The sequence below is a fragment of the Pseudorca crassidens genome, chromosome 21 (assembly GCF_039906515.1).
Source record: "Pseudorca crassidens isolate mPseCra1 chromosome 21, mPseCra1.hap1, whole genome shotgun sequence".
Lineage (NCBI taxonomy): Eukaryota > Metazoa > Chordata > Mammalia > Artiodactyla > Delphinidae > Pseudorca > Pseudorca crassidens.
In genome coordinates, this window is record NC_090316.1 from 7,257,479 (window position 1) to 7,281,645 (window position 24,167).

At 37.8% G+C, this 24,167-nt stretch overlaps 1 protein-coding gene across 1 annotated transcript in view; it reads right to left on the reverse strand.

Annotated features, from left to right (window-relative positions):
• Positions 1-24,167, reverse strand: part of ADAM18 (ADAM metallopeptidase domain 18) — a 90,300-nt gene that overhangs the window by 64,032 nt on the left and 2,101 nt on the right. Inside the window, exons 2-8 of the mRNA XM_067721523.1 lie at positions 13,177-13,421; positions 12,517-12,593; positions 6,875-6,930; positions 4,491-4,569; positions 4,058-4,134; positions 2,842-3,019; positions 356-421 (exon numbers count right to left, since the gene is read on the reverse strand). Of these exons, the coding sequence (XP_067577624.1) occupies positions 356-421; positions 2,842-3,019; positions 4,058-4,134; positions 4,491-4,569; positions 6,875-6,930; positions 12,517-12,593; positions 13,177-13,231 (588 nt within the window). The 5' untranslated portion in view covers positions 13,232-13,421. The remainder of the gene's footprint in view (positions 1-355; positions 422-2,841; positions 3,020-4,057; positions 4,135-4,490; positions 4,570-6,874; positions 6,931-12,516; positions 12,594-13,176; positions 13,422-24,167) is intronic.

The window sequence follows — 24,167 nt, forward strand, 5'->3', positions numbered from 1 at the left end:
TTAAAAAAATTAAATAAATAAATTAAATAAATAAATAAATAAAAATGTCTGGAGTCTCAAAGGTAAATTACCCCAAATCGGCAATTCCGTGTTTTAATTTTTCTATCAACATTTAGCAAAAAGTGTAGCTACCTTTCCATGATCATTAGAAATATTAATTTAGAAACCTGTAAGACAGCTAACAATATTAAACATTTCCATAAATTGGTTTCATAAAGTTAATACTCAGAAAAGTTTTAACATTTCAGCTGATGTTCTCTAGGTGATAGTAATAAAACATTAAGCTTTAAGAAAGAAAGAAAGAAAGAAAGAAAGAAAAGAGAGAGTGAGGGAAGGAGGGGAGAGTTTGACTTACCAAAGCTTTATCCACTATAATGTGCATTTCTAGATACTGGGGTAATAGTTCTGAAAGAGTTTTTTCCTGAAAGGAGAATTTATCAAATGTTAACATGTTTTGAATTTGTTAAGCACAGAGAGTGACATGTAAAGGAAGCAAAAAGGATGTATATAAAACCCTCAAGAGGACTTAACAATATAAATTAATTGTAAATCAGAAAATTTACTTGAAAACAGATTCCAGGTTTAAGGGAATCCCAGGGAGCCTGATAGCGTAAGGTGGGAGTCTAGGTACTCACTATTAATACTGCGTAAGAGAAAGTGAACAGCTCTGTAGTTCCAGAGCATAGGCTGCGTGCCCCACTTGATATGAGGTAATAATCCTTGATTGTGCCAAGTCAGTCAGCTACGAATCAACAATTTACTACATCGTCATTTAGTACTCTAATGGTAATTTCTACATGAGCTATATTTCTAACACATTGAGATACCATTTCACACACAGATATTTTAAAGAAACCAAAATTTCTTCCTTGACCCAAGTGCATTGGTAACTAAATCGAAGAGTAAGGAGGATACAAAGATTGGGTCTGTCATAAAATATCTTAGCTTACTATAAATAAACAGGCAAACAAACAAACTGGACTTGACAGTAGAGCCTAGGTTTATATTTCCATAGGGAAGCAAATTACGCCTGCATCTTATATATGTATATACTGAGATGCTGACTTTTTTCCTTTGTGTTCAACGTTAACTTTAAAGGTATTCTGTATTTTGGTTACCCTTACTGTGCCTGTATAAAAATATAAGTCAATGTTGACAACCATGTCTTCTGCATTGCAGCTTGATTGAGTATAATTATAAATTACGTGTGCATCATACATAACCAATTTCGAGCATGTTTCTGCACAGTAGGTTTCATATTTTAATAACAGCATTGTTTTTATCCTATTTGCCTTTCCAAATTTATATTCTTATTTTCAAAATAATAAGTAAAAAATGTAACTTTGATACCTATGTTTTAAAACAAACTTATAATACTATTCACCATAATGTCAGGTGTCACTTTCAATAAAATGAACTTCAAAATTCATTTGTTTTTAATAGGTTATCTTTATTTCCTTTTGTAAAACTTTGTGTTCATTTAAAAAAGAAATAAGTATTGAATCATAGAATATTGCCAAAATAGCTCACTATATCTCATGTATCATTCACTCAGTTTCCCCCAGTAGTTACATGTTACAAAACTATAGTATGTTTTCAAAACCAGGATATTGACCTGGTACAGTGTGTATGTGTATATCTCTACATCATATTGTCATGTGTATGTTTACATAACCAGCACTGCAATCAAGATACAAAACTATTTTATCACCACAAAGATTTCCCTTGTTGCACCTGTTTAAAGTCAGATGAGATTATACAGTCAGAGGAAGAGAAAGAAAAAAGAATGGATAAAAATGAACAGAACCTCTTCTGTTCCTGTAGGGCACTTTCAAGCACACCAACATGCATATAATGGGAGTAACAGAAAGTGAGGGGATAGACAAAAGGGCAGAAAGGATCTTCAAAGAACTAATGGCCAAAAAGTTCCCAAATTTGATGAAAAAAACATTAACTTAAACATCCAAGAAGCTTAATGAACTCCAAGTAGGATAAACTCAAAGGGATCCCCTCAAAGGTACATCATAAGAAAACTGTCATAAAGCAAAGACAGAGGCTCTTGAAAGAATCAACAAAGAAGGGACTCATCATGTACAAGGAATCCTCAATAAGATGAATAATATTTGATTCTTCATCAGAGACCATGGAGTCCAAAAGACGGGGAACTGAAATATTCAAAGTGATGAAAGAAAGAATTCTATATTCAGCCTACAAGTAAATTAAGAGAGTTTAATAATATACAAATGAGTAAGTATTCTAGAAAGATACGTCCCAGTAGTACGTAAAGCTATATGTCAAAATATTAAAAGTAATTTTACCAGGGTAGTGGTAACTATTCTTCCTATATTCCTAAATTTTATTCAATAATATGCATTTTTGTTGGAATAAAAATGGAAAACAAGAAATATTACATTATACATCATACAACAATAAGCTTGACACACATTATTGCATATTTCCATGTATTTTAGATGGAATATGGATGTTTCATTTACTGCTGTAGAAAAAAGATACCAAATTTTATATTACTACTCAACAGCTAAGTAGTTCCTTTTCATGATTTTTTTTTTTTTTTTGCGGTACACGGGCCTCTCACTGTTGTGGTCTCTCCCGTTGCAGAGCACGGGCTCCAGATGCACAGGCTCAGCGGCCATGGCTCACGGACCCAGCCGCTCCGCGGCATGTGGGATCTTCCCGGACCAGGGCACGAACCCGTGTCCCCTGCATCAGCAGGCAGACTCTCAACCACTGCACCACCAGGGAAGCCCCCTTTTCATGATTAACACAATTCTACATAAGTAATTTTATAGTGTGTCATAACATCCAAATTGTCTCAGTTACCTGTGAGTTTAAATAGACTTTATAGGGCTGGTCTTTCTGCCAAATATTGCTGTAATTTTCTGCTAACATTGGCATATCTGGATTGTCATTTTTCACTTGATAAATTATGTGCTCGAACCTTGCTGAAGATTCCAATGGCTCAATTCCATAGCTGATATTTTCAAACTGAAGAAATCCCCTGAATATTTAGAAAGCAGTGATATAAAAATCCTGCCTATGATCCCATCAGACCTATAATCCAAAGTGTTGTAAGAAATGAGAAACCATAATGAGGTACATGCATTAAACCCACTCTCTTTCCCTGCCTTTTTTCAGCTACCATTAGTAACTGAGTAACCACATCTGCGTCAGTTTTTCTCACGTATTAAAAAACTAAATATACTGAAAAGTATTTTGTATTTTCTGTATAGTAGTCACATTCATTCAAGATGTATTAATTAAGGCCAAGTATTTGCTGGGAACCAAGACATTTGTTGAGAATTCCAAGAATAAAAAGTTCCTATTCTTACAGGGGTTAGAATAAGAGAAAATGGATATATAGAGTGGAGATCTAAAAAGATTAATATGCAGGAAAACCACATTCAGAGAATGTCAGTTTTCTGAGTTGATATGAATAAATTCTGGAAATCAGGCAACCAAAAGCAAAAGGAAGTTAGGAAGAGATTTTTGCTCTGCTCTGGACCTGTCTTCATCTGATAAACTCACCACCTTCTTCCTGCCACTATCAATGACAAAAATCACTTATCCCTGCCCTTTTACCTCTGAGGTATCTTCTCAATTAGTCATTTTACGTCTGATACCAAGTACACCTACACTGAGAGCATACAATATGTGCTTAGTTAAGCAACTAATTAATGTCATTTTCCATAACTGTTCCAGATAACTGATAGATAATACAACAGTAACATCTAGGGAGATGTTCTAAAGGATTTGGGGGGGGGGCTGTTTGTTTTGTTTTACTGCATCTATCTCTTTCTGCTCAATATCTTGAAAATATCTCCAGTCAGGATTCCCTTGAATGATTTCATTTCAATTGGCATGATTAAGGTCCATTTATTAATGTTAATATTATTAATAAAAGTAAGGCCATCATGAAGAAAACATTCAGATTTGAATTCTCCTTAAATATCCCAGATTTGTGTTTTGCGGCCACTAAGTTTCATTTTAAAGTATATCCTAAGTTTTCATGTATAAATAGCCTCTAAAATGCTATTACCTGAGTCCAGAACAGATGCTGAGTGTCACGACTGAATTTGGAAAATCTGCAACGTATCCTTGGTAATGGCAATGCATCTGAAAAACAGTACAGAGTGGCAAATAAATAAATTATTTATGCATAAAAGTGTATTGGCAAACATTATAAATATTCAAAACATTAAAACAGTTGAAAATAATAAGATTGTGTATCATACAGGTTTACTAAAATTGATTTTCAAGGAAAATAAGTATTTGACAACTCTCTTTACTTTGTACCACCTAGGTGCCCATGACTGTTCTCTAGGTCTGGATTTCATCTCTATCATACATGGAATGTGGAATAAAATTGTATGAAACTGCCAACATGGAACAAACATATCCCAGTGGTAATAATATGTCCACTTCAATAAGGAAACGTGTGATAATAAATGTCTAAGACACCTGGGTCTTACCTTAAAATATGAAGACTCAGAATGCAAAGATCCAGTTTCATTATATGTATAAACCAAAAAGTTCTGGGATACGAATGAGCTAGAAAAAACAAAAATAAAAAACTGGTTGAATCATGAATTTATTATGAACATAAACATTAAAATAATTTAAAAAAAGTGAAATATATGATTCATATAATAATATTCCTTAACTAGAGTAATTTTAGCATGCCATAACAGTGTAAATTCATAGAACTATTGACTCAGAGAGTTTAGGATTTCTTAACACTGGACTAGACTTTGAATCCTCCATATCAGATATTCGTGTGTGTGCCTGCCTGTGTCTCCATTCAACAAGATTTACTGAGTGTCAATGATCTGACAGATCCTCTTCCAGGCACTGGGATACAGCAGTAAACAAAAGAGAAAACCACGGGTCTTCACGGCAGTGAGAGACACATACGTTAGTACATTAGGTGATGATAAATAAGGCCCAGGGTGGCAGGAGGTTGGTTGCAAATGTAGACAGGATGGCATGGAAAGGCTCACTGAACTGATAAGTAAAGACCTGAAAACAAGCCACTTGGATTTGCACAGAAATGTTATTCCGGACAAAGCAAGGAGAAAATGCAAAGACCCTGAGGCAGAGATATGTTTTGTGTTTACGAAGAACATCTGGGGGCAGTGCCTGTGGTGAAGCGTGGAGTGAAGACAAGAGCCCACAGTAAGAGACGGTGTCACCGAGATGAGAAGCCATTGGAAGAGTCTGAGCAGATTGAGGACGGGTCAGACCAGCATTTTAATAGGATCAGACTGAATGCTGTGTTGAGAACCATCTGTAGGACAAATAAGCAGAAACAGAGTGATCAGCTAGGTTATTACAGTCATCCAGGCAAGACATGACGGTGGCTTGAGCTAGGATTGCAGCAGCGGTGGAGGTCCCATTCTGGATGCATTTTGAAGGCAGATCGCATGGGATTTAATAATCCATTGGATGTGGGGGGAAAACAAAAGAAAAAAAAGATGTCAGGAATGACCCTAACATTTTTGTTCTGAGAAACTGGAAGAGTAGAGGTGCAATTTACTGAGATAATTGTGGGAAAGACAAATTTTGGAAAAGGATCAGAAGTACATTTTAGACACATTAAATATGAGAATTCTCATAACCTCTTGGTTATCAAATAAGTAGTCAAATAAATGAATATGGAGAGGAAAAAAGTAGAGATACAAGTTTGGGAGTAATCAATACATAAATGGTATTAAATCCATAGGAGTAGATGAAATAACTGGGTGATTGAGTATAGCTAGGGGAAAAAACAAACAAACAAGATTTAAGAATAGCACCATGGAGAACTCTAAGACTGAAGAGATGAGGAGGAATCTAGAAAAAAAACAAAACAAAATCTGAGAAAGAGTCAGCACAGTGGTAAGAGTTAAACACGGGAGTCTGCGGTACCCTGGAAGCCAAATGAAGAAACTATTATATGGAGGAGACACTGCTCAGCTATACACAATGCGGCCGATTGGTCAAGAAAAATGAAGAGTGAAAAATAACTGGCATTTAGAAACATGAGGATCTTGGATGATCTTATCAAAAAACACTTTTAATGGAATGGTAGCGACATTAAAGACCAACATGAGTTTAACGATCATGAATTACAAGAGAATAGTCATGAGTAAGTGAGAACAATTTTCTCCAGGCTTGTTCAACTACAAAGATGCAGGCAGACAAAATGCAGTTGTGATAAATATATATTTTCAAAGATGAAGGCAGAGAAGAGGCTGTTTGAGTCCATTTATATAAAATGTTGAGAAAACACAAATTAAGAGACAGGAAATAGATTGCTTGTTGCCTGGAGTAGTGGCTGATGACAGGGATTAAATATGAAATGGCACAATGGGTCTTAGGTGGGGAATTAAATGTTCTAAAACTGATTTATGGTTGATAATTGTAATACTATATTAAAATCACTGAATTATACATTTCAGAGTTTTATATATATATATATATAATTTACCAAATAAAGTTGTTAAAAATAAATACATATACAATTAATACCTCCATACAAAGTATGCCGCTAGTTAAATTTTCCACCAATAACCACATGATATGTACACATGTTTGATTTCACATCGGATATACTTGATACACAGCTTGCAGTTCTTGGGTTCAATGGCTTTATACTCTTATTTATACGTAACTTATTTCTTAATTTGAAAATAACAAGCTGGAATATACAAATGCAAAGTTCTCATAGACTTCATATTCAAGACGTAATGAATCCTAAACTGAAAAACTGACCAATTAAACAGCCTACATTTCACTGCATTCTTGAATTTAAATAGTGTACAAAAATATTTTTTAAAAAGTAAATTCTCAGCTTTAAGGGAAAATCATATCTTACTGTTTCCTGAGATGCAGAGTGTATGGTTTTTTATCAATTGTAATGATATAAGTCACCTAAAATAAAGCAAATAAAGACGATTTAGTAAATCATAAATATATAAAAGTATTTTTCACTCAAGTCGAAAAAGACTCACCCAATCCATTTTAAAAAAGAATATATTCTTCAGAATTTATTGTTCTAAATAGTAAAAATTTTAAATTTTTCTAATAAATTCAGGATGAGGGTGATAAATTTACTGTAGGGATGGCTTTTGAAAAGAATAAATGAAAACTATATTTTGAAAAAAATATAATTTTACCATTTATTAATACTAGATTTTAATTGTTTATATTTAGAAAAAACATATTCACCCTTAGCCAAAATGAATGAGGAATGGCTGTAGGCTTACATTCTACACCAAATATAATGAAACAATAGCAAGTTTATAAATACATATATACATACTAACAAACACTAGAGCCACTTCGCAATGCTTCACATATAAACTGGGAGGAAAACAGACCTGAGAGAATGAAGCTAGCGAGGAACGCTGCAGCTCCAGGACTACGAGCTCTGATACTACAGGGACTAAGTTATAATGGTCCTCATTACCTTGACATGATGGCATCCAGGAACAGGAAGTGTACACGGTACACAGTAAAGCAGGTTGCTTTTATAAGATCATCAGGAGGGTGAGAAAGTGTCTAGCTAAATTGAATTTTATATAGTAGAACAACATAGGCTTGAAATCCACCCTTTGCCATTTAACACAATGTGATCAACAGAGGTACGTCCATCCACTTGGCCATATCCTATTGGTTGGAAGGAAGTCACAGGTCTTTCCCACACTCATAGTGAGACAGGCTGGGACCTGGGACCCTTTGCTGCAGTGCAAAGGATACACCTGGATATCCTGTATCCTGGATACACCTCTCCTGGAGCAACAAAATACAAAGAAACTGTATGGGACTAAAAATAACTGCATGCCAGACGTAGAGAATGGACTTGAGGACATGGGGAGGGGGAAGGGTAAGTTGGGACGAAGTGAGAGAGTGGCATGGACATATATACACTACCAAATGTAAAATAGAAAGCTAGTGGGAAGCAGCCGCATAGCACAGGGAGATCAGCTCGGTGCTCTGTGACCACCTAGAGGGGTGGGATAGGGAGGGTGGGAGGGAGACGCAAGAGGGAGGGGATATGGAGATATATGTATACGTATAGCTGATTCACTTTATTATACAGCAGAAACTAACACACCACTGTAAAGCAATTATACTCCAATGAAGATGTTAAAAAAAAAAAACTGCGTGTATGCCTTAGTTGGGGCAAATTCCAGCTGCCACTTTTGAAGAGCCTGGAGCAAAAACAGGGTGTTGGGAGCAAAAGGGCGGTACTGAGCATGCACCCTGCACACACCACCACCTAAGGGGTGGGCAAAACACCTAAGCCCCCCCTCTGGCCTGACCCATGGACACACCCCTACCCTCGCCCCATATAAGGAACAAGCCTGCCCTACCTCCTGCAGTGAGCAAGAAAGGGGACCTGTTTGTTCTCCCTCCTCTGCTGCAGCAGGGGCCCCAGTAAAGCCTTACCTGAATTTCTTGTCTGGCCTCTGATCAATTTCTATTTATTGGGGAAGGCCAAGAGCCCTGGTCGGTAACAATAGGTGGAGCTTATTCAACGGCATGAACACCAGATGGTAAGAATCACTTGGGTAAATTAGGGTCTGTCCAACACCATGGGCAAAGAACAACTGGGCAGCTGAGGAATAAAACCCACAGCTCACATAGTGCTGGGAGATATTCAAGGTCTGATCAACCAGAGGAGAAGAATGTCACTGAACACTCATGCCATCCACTAGAGATCACAGAAGGGTCAAATTTTAGTGTTAAGGAGAAACTAATCTTAGAGTAAAGGCCACTCTAAACATTCATCCTTAAGATATGACAAGGCAGCATGAAATTGTCTATCTGATTCATAAGTAACTTAATTGCCTGCCAAAACAAAGTATAGCACATTTTAAAGGAAGCCCACAAAATCAAGCAATCAACCAAATAAAATTAGCAAGGTTAATCCAATCAAAAACAATTATACACAGGGATATGAAATCAGTCTGATGGCAGGATAAGAGCTTCCTGCCTTATCCTCCCACAGATACACCAAACATACGCCTCACGTGGATTGATGCCCTGTGAGAGAAATCCAGAAAGTTGCACAGTGACTCCTCAACACTGGGTGACTGAGAAAGTATCCACCGTGAAAGTGGGTAGGAAAGGCTGATACACACACGCACCACAAAACCCACCCCTGGCAAAGTGCTTACAATCAGGAGGGAACCCCGAACTCTCAGTATGCCCCTCAGAACCAAAAGGTTTGGACCAGGCATCCAGCAGCACAACTTTTAAGGCTGCCACCCAAGGGACTGGCTTCCAAATAACTTAGTTCAGAGAGCCACTGGGACTTGACATCCCTAATTCCTCAGACCCCCATTAAACAGAGGCAGTTTTTAAATGTGTACATGAGCACTTCCCATAGTTCCCCCCCCACCCCGGGGTGCATCATAGAGGGAGCAGACAAAAAGCACCCAGCTCCTACTTTCTCCCTGGAAGGAGTTTGACTGCACACTTTTCCAGCTGCAGCTCGAGGGTCCAGCTTCTAATCAGACTACATGTGGGTGCTGATAGGGATCCTCCCAGGAGCCTGAAAGGGCCGATGGGCACTTCCCTTGACGACTCCCCCAGGCTCAATCCAACAATAAAACCAAGTCTCCAGTTTCTTCCTGACAGGACCTTGTCTACACATCTAGAATCTCAACTTTTTTTTTAATTGAAGTATACTGATGTACAATATTATATGTTACAGGTACAATACAGTGATTCATAATTTTTAAAGGCTGTACTCCATTTCTACTTATTATAACATATTGGCTATAGAACCTCAACTTTTAACGCTGCCACCTGAAGGTTTGGATCCCATACCACCTAGCTCTGAGATCTGACGGGGCTCAGCATTCAGACTCCCCAGATTCATCTTAAGAGAAGATTTTTATACGGAAGGGCAAGCACTTCCAAGGACCATCTCCCTGGGCTTAGGGCAGAGGGAACAGGAAAAAACACAAGGGTCCCAACTTCTCTGTGCAAAGGGCTTGAGTGCATACTTCCTCAGCTGCTGCTTGAGGGTTGAGCTTCTAAATAGCTTGCACCAGGGAGCTGACAGGGTACATAAATAGTAGTCCTCTGGGGACTTGAACAGATGTGAGGAAATTCCCTGTGCTTTCTCTCTCTGACTCATCCCAACTATAGAGCTAATTCTCCAGCTTCTCCCTCAATGAAATTTGTCCACACATCTAGTGCCCCACCTTACACAGCTGCCACTAGAGGAACTGGCTACGAAGTCACCTAGTAATGGGAGCTCTCCTGGACCAGAGAGAACAAAAGAGGTGAAAGAAGTAACATTATCTCTGCAGATGACATGATCTCATGTATAGAAAACCCTAAAGACTACGTCAAAAAGCTATCAGAATTAATAAATGAATTCAGTAAAGTTTTAAGACACAAGATCAAAATACAAAAATCAGTTGTGTTTCTATATACTGACAATGAACTACCAGAAAGAAAATTAAGAAAACAATACCATTTACAATAACATCAAAAGACAAAACATTTAAGAACAAATTTAGCCAAGAAGGTGAAAAACGTATCCAGTAAAAACTAAAAAACAATCATGAATAAAATTAGAGAAGACACAGATAAATATATATTCCGTGTTTATGGATTGAAAGGATTAATATTGTAAAATTTTCCATACTACCCAAAGTGATCTGCAGATTCAGTGCAATCCCTATCAAAATGCCAATGTCATTTTCCACAGAAATAGAGAAAACAATCCTAAAATGTATATGGAACCACAAAAGAGCCTTAATAGCTTAAACAATCTTGAAAAAGAAGAGCAAAGCCAGAGACATCACACCTTGTGATTTCAAACAATATTACAAGGCTGTAGTAATCAAACAGTATCTTACCAGCATAAAAACAGACACGTAGATGAATGCACCATAACAACATAACTTTATACCTAAAGCAACTAGAAAAAGAAGAACAGAAACCCAAAATCAGTAGAAGGAAATAAATCATAAAGATCAGAGCAGAAATAAATGAAATAGAGACAAAAAAAAACAATAGAAAGATCAATGAAACTAAAACTTGTTCTTTGAAAAGATAAGCAAAACTGATAAACATTTAGACAGACTCATCAAGAAAAAAGGGGAGAGGGCCCAAATCAATAAAATCAGAAATGAAAAAGGAGTTGTAACTGACACTACAGAAATACAAAGGACCATGAGAGTATTACAAACAACTATAAGCCAACAAAATGGACAACCTAGAAGAAATGGACAAATTCTTTGAAAGGTACAATCTCCCAAGACTGAACCAGGAAGAAATAGAAAATATGAACAGACCATTTACCAGTAGTGAGCTCTACAGAGATTTCAAAACACTTCATGTCCTGCATCATTGTGATAACTGAAGTAAACAACTTGAAGCTTAAAGTGACCATGCAATGACAATATACATACAAACAGAAGTAAATCAGAAAAAAAGAAAAGAAACTTTTATGCAAACAGTTTTCAACAGAAAGTAGTTTATTTATAATGGAATCAGAGTCTTAAATTAAAATTTGGATTCCATGTCCTAAACTTATAACTTTGACTCCCTCAACTGAACATTTGTAATCCTCTTTCTCATATATATAAGAAAATATATGTAATATTTCAAAAGGTTAATGTGAGAATTAAATGAGACTAGTATATGAAAATACTTCTCTAAAGGAAATTATTTTATCATGATTTTCAAGTACAATTTCACATTTAATTTTTATTACAGTGATTCAGCAGTAGAAGAGAATCATGATAGGTTCCAATACTGTATGTCAAAATAGAGTTAATGGAGTCTTAATTTTTTTACTTACTCTTATTTCAAAAATTGTTCCTTCAAACTGAAAAATTTTCCCAGGGTTTCTATATATTGACCACACCACTTTAACCACATGAAAATCTAAACCCCTGTATTGTGACTTCTAGTTTTTAATCTAAAACATTATAATTATGCCAATTTGAAGTATATTAATCAAGAAAATATTCAAGATGGAGTGTCTTCAATTTAATCAGTTTTTAATAGCAGGTACGCATTTTTCAACTTTTTTTCCAGTTAATATTTATTTACTGACAATGTTTTCATCATAATCAGGCAAATGTGACATTTTTATTTTTCCTTTTCTTTTTTCTCTTTGGCATTACTTCTAATAAGTCTGATGCTTCTGGGTCAAAACTTGCAGGTCTAAACCTTGCTCAAGACCATTTTCTCTGTCACTTTAACAGTGGCCATTAATAATTTTTTTCATAAATTTCATTGTCATGCTTATTTAATATTGATTTTTTTCTACGAGTATGATTCCTGAAAAGTGTTTACTATTTCTTGAAAATTGTGAACAAATAGGTCAGAAGAGCCTGAGAGATGAAGAGAAGGGCACAAGAGTTAGCAATGAAAATATGTTGCTTTGCAAGTGAATACAAATCAGTAGGATCTGATTCAATACAAAGGTAAAGAAAAATCGTCTTAAACTTTTAAATTATAAAACTAATATCCTTGATCATTCACCTGCTTCTCTGAATCTTCACTCTCATTCGACCTCATCTTCTGTGGAACTGTGACATACAGGAATATTCCCTCAGAATCTGTAGTAAGAAAATGGGATTTTTTGCAACAGTGCTCTCAGTCAAGCTTGGGTTCTTAAGTTTGAGTCCATGGTGGGGTCCACAATTGTAAGTCAATTTATCTACATGTGTTTACCCTCCTTCTTGGTCCACAGATTTCAATAGATTTTCAATGGCACACTGAAAATGGCTAAGATACAAACAAGTGAACAGAAATTAGCCATTGCAGTTCTATAGGACCATCCTGTTCGTTTCCATAACCGCATTGGGACCTGTTTCTCTCGGGTCTCTGAGGAATACATCCAGGGCAGTGCCGAACCTCGTATATCCTCTGGCCACAGAGTGGGTGACCCAGAAGGACCCTCAGCTGCTGAGACACTGGACCCTTGATGCAGAGAGTGGACTCCTTGGCTAACATCTTCCTTCCCCTGCCCTGGTCAGGGGTGGGTGGCGTAGGGGTGGGGTGTGGGAGGAAAGCACCGGCAGGGAATCTGGGAAAGGGGCGGTAGGGGTCCCAGAGCTACAGGAATTGCTCCCCAGGAAGAGCCCAGCCCTGCTCAGAAGCCAAAGGAGGGAGAAGGAAGTCGGGGCTCCGCGGTCTTACCCTGGAGAGCGTGTAGCCCTCCAAGCTCAGCAAGCAGGGCAACGAGGAGGAACATCGCTGGGCGGGGCGCTGGAAGCACGGCCAAGGTCAGAGACCGTTGGGCAGCCGTGAGGCTCGCGGGCAGCAGCAGTCAGGGGTTCAGCGCGCTAGGCCCCCGGGCCCTGGGGGTGAGGACCAGGGCCTCGCAGTCGCTTTCAGCTGTGCTGGCTCATCCTTGGGCATCCTGGGTGACTGGGAACTCGAGGCTGGGAGAAGAAACAGCAGACAAAAGCCTAAGGGTCTGCGCACAGCTAGTTTGTGGTGACTAAGTGTACGTCTTTTTTTTTTTTTTTTTTACATCTTTATTGGAGTATAATTGCTTTACAGTGGTGTGTTAGTTTCTGCTTTATAACAAAGTGAATCAGTTATACATATACATATGTTCCCATATTTTAAATGCTTCAGTAGGGATAAAGGGGCAAATAAGCATTATTTGCTTTTCTGGGGAAGTTTCTGGTAGTTTCCTTTCTCCATGTTACAGTTTTCTGACAACGTTTATTTACTGTGGTGGAAGAGAAAGAGGAAAATAGGCATATTTACTATTTTTTACAAGAAATTTTCTACTTAAATCGTGTTACTGCCGACTTAATAAAATCTTTGCAAACAAAGAAAAATAAAGAATATTGAACTCGATCCTGGATAAGGAAATAAAAAGCACAATTCTTCAACTGTGGGCCTATTCTTACAATGTTAGATTATAATCTGTTGAGGAAAGGGAAAGAAAACTTTGAAACGTACCCTAAGTGTGTCTTGTTAACAGTTACTGTTAGAACCGTAAAAAGGAAGCTTTAGAAATGGGGAGGCCAGCAAGACAAACTCAGAGGGGAAAAGTGACACCACTGCAGAAGACAGAACATGTAATTGTCTTTGAATTTTCTGACAAATATTTTAAGCTACTCACGCTCAAAACCTAACTCAACTTCTGCCTGCCACTCACCCACACCTTCCTTTATCCCAGTACTCTCCACAGCAAGGATGTATAGTACCAACAGTTGCAAAAATAAACTCTGCTCAGGTCTAAAACTGCAACCTGCTAGGTAGTAGTACTCCTGGGAAACTGATTCTGAGAAATTATGATTAAATTAGGCAGGACAGTGATCACAATGGCCCCAAATAAGTTAGTGGCAAAGGGGATGAGGGAAAGTTATGGTAGAATCATCCCAATGTGTATTATTTTTACCACAGAGTTCACCCACTTAAAGCACACAGGTGAATGATTGTAGGGTTTTTAGTGTATTCACAGATATGTACAACCATTACCACAGTCAATTTCAGTTCCCTCATCTCAAAAACAAGTCCTCTACCCTTTAGTTATTACCATCACCCCAGCTATTCAATCCCCACCCCTACCTCCCCAACTCTCACAAGTAAACAACCACTAATCTTAGTCTCTCTAGATGTCCCTGTTCTGGATGTTTCATACAAAGGCATAATACATGGTTTTTGTGACTGGCTTTAGTCACTTAGCATAACGGTTTCAAGATTCATCAATGTTGTAGCAGTATCAGTGCTTCCTTCTTTTTGGGGCTGAATACTATCCCATTGTATGGACGGACCACATCTTGTGTATCCATTCATCATTTGCTCATTTGGAGAAAGAAACTCTTGGTCTTTGTGATGAGATGCTCCCACCCCTGACCCAGGAGCACCTTCATTTATATGGATGGAAATTCTGTAGGTCCTAATTAGACTCCAGATAGGCTCATGGATCTCTAACCCACAAATAATGCTTTGAGGTGTGCAGAAGTGCACCCATCTCAGGAAGAGGGAGATGAAGAGAGGGGGCACTGAAGCAAGAAACTGTCACCCAGAAAAGCTCAGCTTCAGTCAGGAAAGAGAAGCAAGTCTGGGTTCCTTCAAAGGACAAAGAAAGATGTATTCTAGAGCTCAATTTCCACAAGGGCAGGGAAGTATCACCTGGAGACAGAACAGTTATCTATGACCAGGAACTCGGTGTGAGCAACTCCTTGAAGATAGAATGGATGCTAGTGACTCTGAGGGCTCTGGGGCTGACCTTGGGTAGCAACCCTTCCTCTCAATATCCCGAAGCTTGGAATGGGTAGGGGATGAGAATCATGAACTATCGCAGAGGTGCAGATTCTAGGTGTCCTCTCTTGAGATGGGAGTGATTAGCAGGGCCATGGGTATCTGAGGGCAGTCGGTGGCAGGAGTGCACAATGGAAAGTTTCCGTTGGGATGCAACAGCCTCGCAGGTTCAAAAGAGGCCAACCTGCTTATTTCCTACTAGAGGATCATGGCGGTAGAAGGCCCCCTGTGGGTCCTCCTGGGCACAAAAGCCTTTCTGGGTCCCCAGCTTCCAGTTTGTCGGAAAAAGGCTTTCAGCTTCCTAGACCTTCCCCGAGTTCCAAAGGGCACATTCAAACAGTTACTAATCAGGGAAGTGAGGGAAGGCAGGAAGAAACGACAGTGCAGTATGGGGTCTGGTGCTGTTTCTCCTCGGGGATGTACAGAACCGTCTGACGCGTATGTCTGAGTTCCTCAACAGGAACTAGGGCCCCCTCAAGCCAGATGCAGGAAGTCACTTGAGGCTGAGCACAAGCATGTGGACCCACACTGGCAGGAAAGGCTGATGACTGAGATTCCTGGAACAGCGCCCTGTTACCTCACCACCAACCAATCAGGGAAAGGTTCCATACCGTGCAGCCCTTGCCCCAAATTTTGCCTGTAAACACTCTTCCCCAAGAGCCATCAGGGCGTTGGCATTTTTGAGCATGAGCTGTCCGTTCTCCTTGGCTGGTCCTTGCAATAAACCTTAATCTGCTCCAAACACTGACGTTTCCCTTTGTTTGGCCTCGGTGTGCATCGGGCACACAAACTTGGGCTCGAGAACAGAATGAATCGACACAACGCGACATACTTTCACTCACAGGATTTACTTTTGTTTTTGAAATTGAAAGCTTTAAGCCATCACAAAAGGAGAGAAAAGCAGATTTTTTTATTCTTGAACCAGTCCAGTTAATGGTGTGTTTCTTGGCAATATCTTTTCTCCAAATTATGGCTTTCGACGGTATTGTTTAGTTACCATTCTAAAAGAAATACAGAAAAAAGAAATGCTACATTTTTAATGGTTAATAAAAGCTGTCTAATTTTAATATAGAACTACAGGTATATCAATTAATTAATATAAGACAGTTGATACTGTCACAGTCTATACCTGTGCTCTACAGAATCTGTAAACCCAAGTTCTTTTTGTTTCTTTGGTTTGATTTTTTCCAGAAACATTTGTGATAGCCACATTAAAAGGAAATGCTATAAACTGCTATTTATATATGTCTCATTTACACGGACTCTATTGTTTCACATGGGTCAAAGAAAGTCATGAACAAGGAAACAGAGAGAAAAAGAGCAATACAATATGTGAAGAAGGACACATATTGTGTCCTTTTCTCTATTTTTATCTACAGAGGAGGAGAACTCCCAACAGTCCTCTGTGCATTTCCAACAGGTGTCCCCCACACACATGTTCAGAACAAACTCCTTCTTTACTCCACTCTGCTTCATGGCTCCAAAACCAAGCTGCTTCTCAGCTGCTGTACAACACGCCGTTAGTAAAAGCTGTCATTATCCATTGTGTCAGAAATGTTCGTCTTTGTAGTTCTCTTTTATTCTAACCCAAATACATCTATCCAGTCACCACTTCAACCAAGTCTACCCCTGTTAGGTCTCTGAAAACTGTGTTGTTCTTTCCGTCTTAACGAATCCTGCCCTCATCACACTTTTCCTGTGCATTCCATTTCACTAGTCTCCAGTTCTGACTGAATCTGACTGAATTTTCTCCTAATTTATCCCTGTGAATTTTGTAAAAAGCACACCATAACTTGCTAAATCCCTCCCTTACCACGTCAAAAATACTTCAACTACGTTCCATTCATCTATGAGGAAATGTAACCTTTTAATCGTGGCATATCAGACACCGGTCCTGGCTCAAAGTTACCTAGGCAGATTTTCTCCTTCAACATCCATACATTTTAAAATAAAATTTTAAATATATTAAGAGCACAAATTTAGACACAGAGAGGTCTGGCTTTACATGGTAGCCTAGCTATCTTCCTGCTGTATAGAAATGAACATCATTTAAGCACTTCTTCTTACACTCTACAGCCAAACTCTCAATTCATTCTGTTGGTTCACCTTCAAAATTTATTCCTAAGACCATCTTTACTATCCCTGGTCTGAGGTAACATCCCTTCTCTCCTGGATTAGTCCTGACATTTTTTTTTCCATTGTATCATTCATGTGCTTGAAAAGCTCCTGTCCAGGTATATGCATGGGCTGCTCTACCAGCTCTATGCCTGTCTAAGACAGACTTGGTTTACAGCTGAACGGTAAACCTCTCTCTTTAGCTGTGGGAAAGCCTGAATATCTGGTTTCACTTTTTGCTGAGATAAGGGCAGTGGGATTTATGATGGGCTTTTTAAAATTTAAAATAAGGAACCTTGAGATCCTGTGCCTGAGGCGTCTCTCTGACCCACAGTGCTTGCCTGCACCCTCTCTTGCTGTACTGTATCCTTTGCATTTAGATAGAAGCCTTCTGTGAGCTGATGGTGATGTCAGGTGACTCCTTTCAGATATCTAAACTGGGTCATTATTTGTGCCTCCTCCAATTCCTTGCTGACACATCACTTGCTCCCTAGGGCCTACTCAGTCAGCCACATTTAAAGTTGCCACCCAGTTCCTCCTTCAGTGTCAACTGCCCAGTTAGCCTCACTTCTCTCATCTTCCCCATAAAGAATCACCTTTCAGTACCAACTTATAAAATACGTTTATCGAACGAATGTGTCCAATTCTTGAGGCAAGACCTTAATATAACCATAAAGTACTGGTGGCAGGAGATGACTGTGAAAAATAGAAAAAAGTGTAAAAGACAGCAAGATATTGCATTTACGAATTAAGACTTGGAGAAAGCCGGGGAGACACGTGCTCACTGTACCGCTCTAGGAGAAAATGACTGAAGTTGTGTGGAGGTGAGAAGTTCAGGTGAAGACACCCAGCATGATGAAGGAACTATGACGGAGGACATGAGAAGAAGACAGCCGAGGGCCAGAATCTTCACCTAAGATGCGGGCCTTTAGTAAAGAGATCAGAGAAGAGGGAGAGGGTGGTCTAGGCAGAAATAAGACTACTTTACATTGAGGACAGGAGTCATAAATGATTTGCTTGGTGGCCGATAAGGAAACAGAGACCCACTGACTTTTTCTCCATCAAAGTCAGATGTGGCAGGTAAGTAAAGAGATGATCTCAGGATCTCACACTTAGATGAGTTTTTGATTGTTTTCCTTTACTTCCAGGGATAAGTCTAATATGTCAAATATCACGATTTCTTTACACATGAGTTAGAAATTTGAACGACATATACAGAAGCCTCCTTTATCCCAACTGACGGTAAAGAATTGTTCTTCTGCCTTGGAGGGTGAGTGCATTTAGCGTTTGCCTGGCATCCTCTAGGTCCTCAATAAGTGTAAATTCCATTCCCCATCGCCAGTCTTGTATCAGAAAATATGTGGCAAAATTGTGGAGCTCTTAAGACTTCAACCCTGGCGTCTGGTTGTCGAACTCAAAACTCACTAAAATTCTATACATGTGGGGAATTATTTACATTCTTTATGTCTGTTTCCTTATTTCTAAAATAAGGAGAATACAATGTTCTGTGGCAGCCTGGATGTGAACGGAGTTTGGGGGAGAATGGATACATGTATATGTATGGCTGAGTTGCTTTGTTGTGCACCTGAAACTATCACAACATTATTAGTCGGCTATACTCCAATACAAAATAAAAAAGTTTAAAAGAAATAAAATAAGGAGAACAATAACCGGGGAGTTAGTGAGGAATAAATACAGGTGTTGGGAGAAAACTTGTGTAAACCTCTCGTTTAGAATGTTAAATCTACCAATCAAGTGCATGATTGCACATAAATATTTTAAGAAAATATTAAAAATCCCTTTGAAGTCATTTCTTTTTACAAAGATATTGGTTAATAAATCTGTGGCTAATGTGAGTTAACGTTAAATGTTTCTAGATAAGTATAAAATAAAATTAACATCAAATGCTTTGTTTTAGTCTTTGTTTTAGTATATGATAGCAACAAATAGAAATCAAAATGATGAAATATGGGAATAATATCTTCCTTATACTGAGGTACTGTTAAAAATATTGTTTTAAGTATTTAATGAATTATATAATTTTTTCAATAGTTTGATTCCTTAACTTCACCTTTAACTCTAAGACTGGTTGCTGTTACTCTTCCTACTGCTGTCTTCTGATAGAGATTTGTTTAAAAGAAACAACTATTTTTAAGGTTAGGAAACACTGTAATCTTAAAGTCAAGAAAAGTAATGAAGCTAGATTTGTCCTAATTACTCAATTAATATGTACCAATATCCACTTTGCTTTCTATATGCCACTCAGGGATAATATATTCTAGTGTTTGTTTTTTTCCGAAGGTTAGGCTAAATTTTAAATATGTTAAGCATTCTTAAAATTTCAAACTAAAACTCCATCTATTACTTTTCTCTATCTTGTCTACATGGAAAACCAGATGGAATATTAAATATCTATGATAATGCTTCTCCAATTTAAACAGATAATTTACATGTAAATTCTTAAACTATCATAACTTCAGTTATATGATTTCTGTCAAATACCTACGTGAATAGTTATTTCACTTCTGTTAATGAGGTCCTTAATGAGGCCTCTCTATTAGCTATGCTTAGTTACACTTTGTGGTATTTATACAGCCTCCATTTGTTCTTTGGCTCCTATACACAGCTCCTGTTGAAGAGGAATGTCATGGTGTAAAGGTTCCTACTAAATGGCTACAATTCTCTGGCCACAGATGATAAAATCAGGTTTGAACACCTAACTCAGGATTATAAATCCAGACAGAACACTGGCTGAAATGAGATACACCTGCACAGTTATTTCCTTCTGTCTCTTGAGAAAATGAACTAACAGGCACTGGTTTTGGCAGATTACTGGGATTTTTACTTGAAAATGAAAACTAGAAAGAGTTGAGATAGGTACTCTGGGCCATGTGTAAGCAGAGCAGTCATCTTGGAGAGAATGGACATGGACAAGAAGGGATGATGTCAACCGTAAAGGCTTTGGGTGATGGAGACAATGGCCTGGCTCATAACCATCCAGTTCCTTACCACCCTTTTGTGTTTCAGCTCTACATCATTTCTTGCCCTTGCAGCCCTGAAACCATCTACTGCTGCTCTAAAATTTAGGCTGTCACGAGCAGACTTTGTTCTTTATGATCAGTGGTACCTTACTCTAGCATCTCTTCCCAAAGTCAGGTCGAGTTCTTGCAACTATTCAGATTTGTCCAAGATGTCTTAAGTAAGAGCACAGGAAGACATGCCAGGTATCATTCAATTAAGTCAGTTTATAACAGTTGAATGATTGATGAATCATGCAGAAGACTACCCTGAATTACCTGGTCGCTGCTAACTTGTTCATAAATAAGATTAACTAACTTGGGAAGTAGAGGTGTTGACTGAAATTTTATATAATTATTTTGTCTCTGGCTACACAAATGAGAAACAAAAATGACTTCCTTTAAAATGAAGAAATGAGACCCACCTCCTTACCCTTGCTTCTGCATTCTCATTTTCCTACATATTCACTAAGAAAATTGTGGCTTGTATTGTTGTTACAGTAAAGAAAAAAGCAGTATGAAAGTGAAGTAAGTCAGACAGAGAAAGACAAAGTGTGATCCCACTTATATGAGGAATCTACAAAAAAACACCCTCATAGATACAGAGAACAGATTGGTGGTTCCCAGAAAAATGGGATGAGGGGGCAGTGAGCAAAATGGATAAGAGGGTCAAAAGGTACAAACTTCCAGTTGTAAAAAAAACAAGTCATGGGGATATAATGTACAGCATGGCGACTATAGTTAAAATAAGGAATTACACTCTTGAAACTTGCTAAAAGAGTAGATCTTGAAAGTCCTCATCAGGGGAAAACCAAATTTTTGTTAACTATGCATGGTGACAAATATTAACTAGACTCATTGTGGTGACCATTTTGTAATATATACAAATATCAAAGCATTATGACATAAACATGAAACTAATATGTCATATGTTAATTATACCTCATTAAAAAAAAGACCTAATCAAGCTCTGCTCTACAAAAAAAAAAAAAAAGGAAAAGCTGTGCAAGTGCCTTAATTCTAATTTTAGAAACACATGAGCGATATTAATTATGTGTAAAATGGGCAGTATCCTATGTGTGTCCTCTCCCTCATTCTTTCCCATCCTATATTTTCTCAAATTCCTCATATTCTATGCTGCCCTGTCTCCATTAATCTTCACCTTCCCCATATTCTATGCTGCTCTATCTCTATTAATCTTCTTGGCACAAGTGAATGTCAGTGCAAGGAAACGGGGTTGCTTGGGAAGTAGACAGACCTTCTAAATTAGTTACAGCCAACGTGGCTTTCTATTCGAAAGGTACTGAGGATTTACTGAGTAACTTCAGTTGCTCCTGGGCCTATATAAACATGAAACATACCCACCTGCCTGAAATCTGCAAAAAATTTGGTATGTTTCTAAATATTTGGTATATATATACAAATATATTCTATATATAGAAATATATAGAATTTGGGAAATTCAGGCTTTTTAGGGCAGGAGCCACCCGTCTCCTTACATGGCCCTGCAATAAACCTTTCTCTGCTCCAAACTCTGACGTTTCGGTATAGTTTGGCCTACTGTGTGTCGGGCACAGGTCTAGCTATATTTACATCAGACAGAATAGACATAAAGTCAAGACAGTCACAGGAGTCAAAGATGGACATTTTATAATGATTAAAGGGCTAGTCCACCAGGGGAAGATAACCATTATAAATATATACACCCTCAGCATTAGAGAATCTAAATATACCCACAGCAAACACTGACAGAATCTGAGGAGAGATACAGACAGCAATACAATAAGAGAAGGGGACTTCAATACCACACTTTCAGTAATGGGTAGAGGAAGCAGACAGGAGATGAGTAAGAAATAAAAAAGAGGACTTAAATAACATTATAGCCAAAATCTACCCAGCAGCTACAAACAGAACATTCCCCTCAAAAGCAGCAGAATATACATTCTTCTCAAGTGGACACAAGCTTTCCCCACAATAGATTATATGTTTGGTCACAAAGCAACTCTTAACAAATTTAAGAAGATTTAAATCATACAATGTGTCCTTTCTGAACACGTTTTGGAATGAAACTAGAAAGGAATAGCAGAAGGATAAGTAAAAAATCCACAGCTATGTGGAAATTAACAACATACTTTTGATCAACAATGAATCACAGAAAAGAATCAAAAAGGAAATTTAAAATAGCTTGAGACAAATGAAACAGAAAACACAACATACCAAAATTTATCGCATCCAGTGAAAGTGGAGGAAAGAGGTAAATGTATAGCTACAAACAAAATACATCAAAAAGACCTCAAATTAATAAACTAACTTCACATCTCAAAGAACTAGAAGAAGAACAAAGAAAGCTCAAAGTAGCAAAAAGAACATAACAAAGAATAGACCAGGAATAAAATGATATTAAGTGGAAAAACAATAGAAGATATCATAAAACTAAGAGTTGGGCTTTTGAAATGATAAATAAAATTGACAAACCTCTATCTAGATTAAGAAAAAAAGAGAAGTTTCAAAAATAAAATCAGAAAAATGAAAGCTCATGCCACAAAAATAAGAAGGTTCAAAAGAAAATAATATGAACATTATATGCCAACAACCAGATACCATAGAGGATGGATAAATGCTTAGCGACATGAAACCTAAGAAGAGTGACTCATGAAAAAATAGAAAATCCGAACCGACATATAACTAGTATGGAGACTGAATCGGTAATCACAAACCTCCTAATAGGGAGAAGCCCAATACCAGATGGCTTCCCTGGGGAATTCTATAGAACATTTAAGTAAGAACTAACACAAGCCTTCGCAAATGCTTCCAAAAAGTAAAAGAGGTGGGAACACTTTCAAAGTCATTTTATGCAGCCAGCATTACTCTGATACAAAAGCCACATGGAAAGAACAGTACAAGCTAACATCCCTCATGAATACAGATGGAAAAGTGCTCAACAAACTAGTTGTAAACCATATCTAGTGTAATCTAGCACCTTAAAATGGTCATACACCATGACCAAGCTAAATTATTCTTGCAATGCAAGAATGGTTCAACATTCAAAAATTAATGTGATAAAACACATTGAAAGTACAAAGAGTCAAAATCACACGATCATCTCAATATATGCAGAGAAAGAATTTGACAAATTTCAGCATCTATCAAAAGAAAAACTCTCAGCAAACTAGGAATAGAATGAAATCAGCACAACCTAATAAAGGCCATATATGAGAAGCCCACAGCTAACAACATATTCAACAGTGAACCCTGAAAACTATTCCTCTAAGATCAGGAACAAGGCAAGGATGCCCACCTCACCAATTCTGTTCAATCTAGGATGGGAAGTTATACCTAGAGCAAGTAGTCAAGGAAAGAGAAAAAAATAAAAAGGCATCCAAATTGGAAAGAAAGAAGTAAAAATATCTTTGTTTGCAGATGACATGATCTCATAGATAGCAAAACCTAAAGACTCCACAAAAACCCTCGAAGTTTTAGATCTAACGACAAGCTCCATAATATTACAGAATATATAATCGACATTCAATAATGAGTCGCATTTCTCTACTTACAGAGAACTATTTGTAAGGAAAGGGAAATTAAGAAAACAAATCCATTTACAAGATCACACACACACAAAATACCTACGAACAAATTTAACCAAGGAGGTGGGAACCTTGTACTCTGAAAACTACAACGTATTGATGAAAGAAATTAGATAAGACACAAACAAAGAAGACATCCAAGTGGCCAACAGGTAGATCACTAGTTACCAGAAAAATGCAAAGTAAC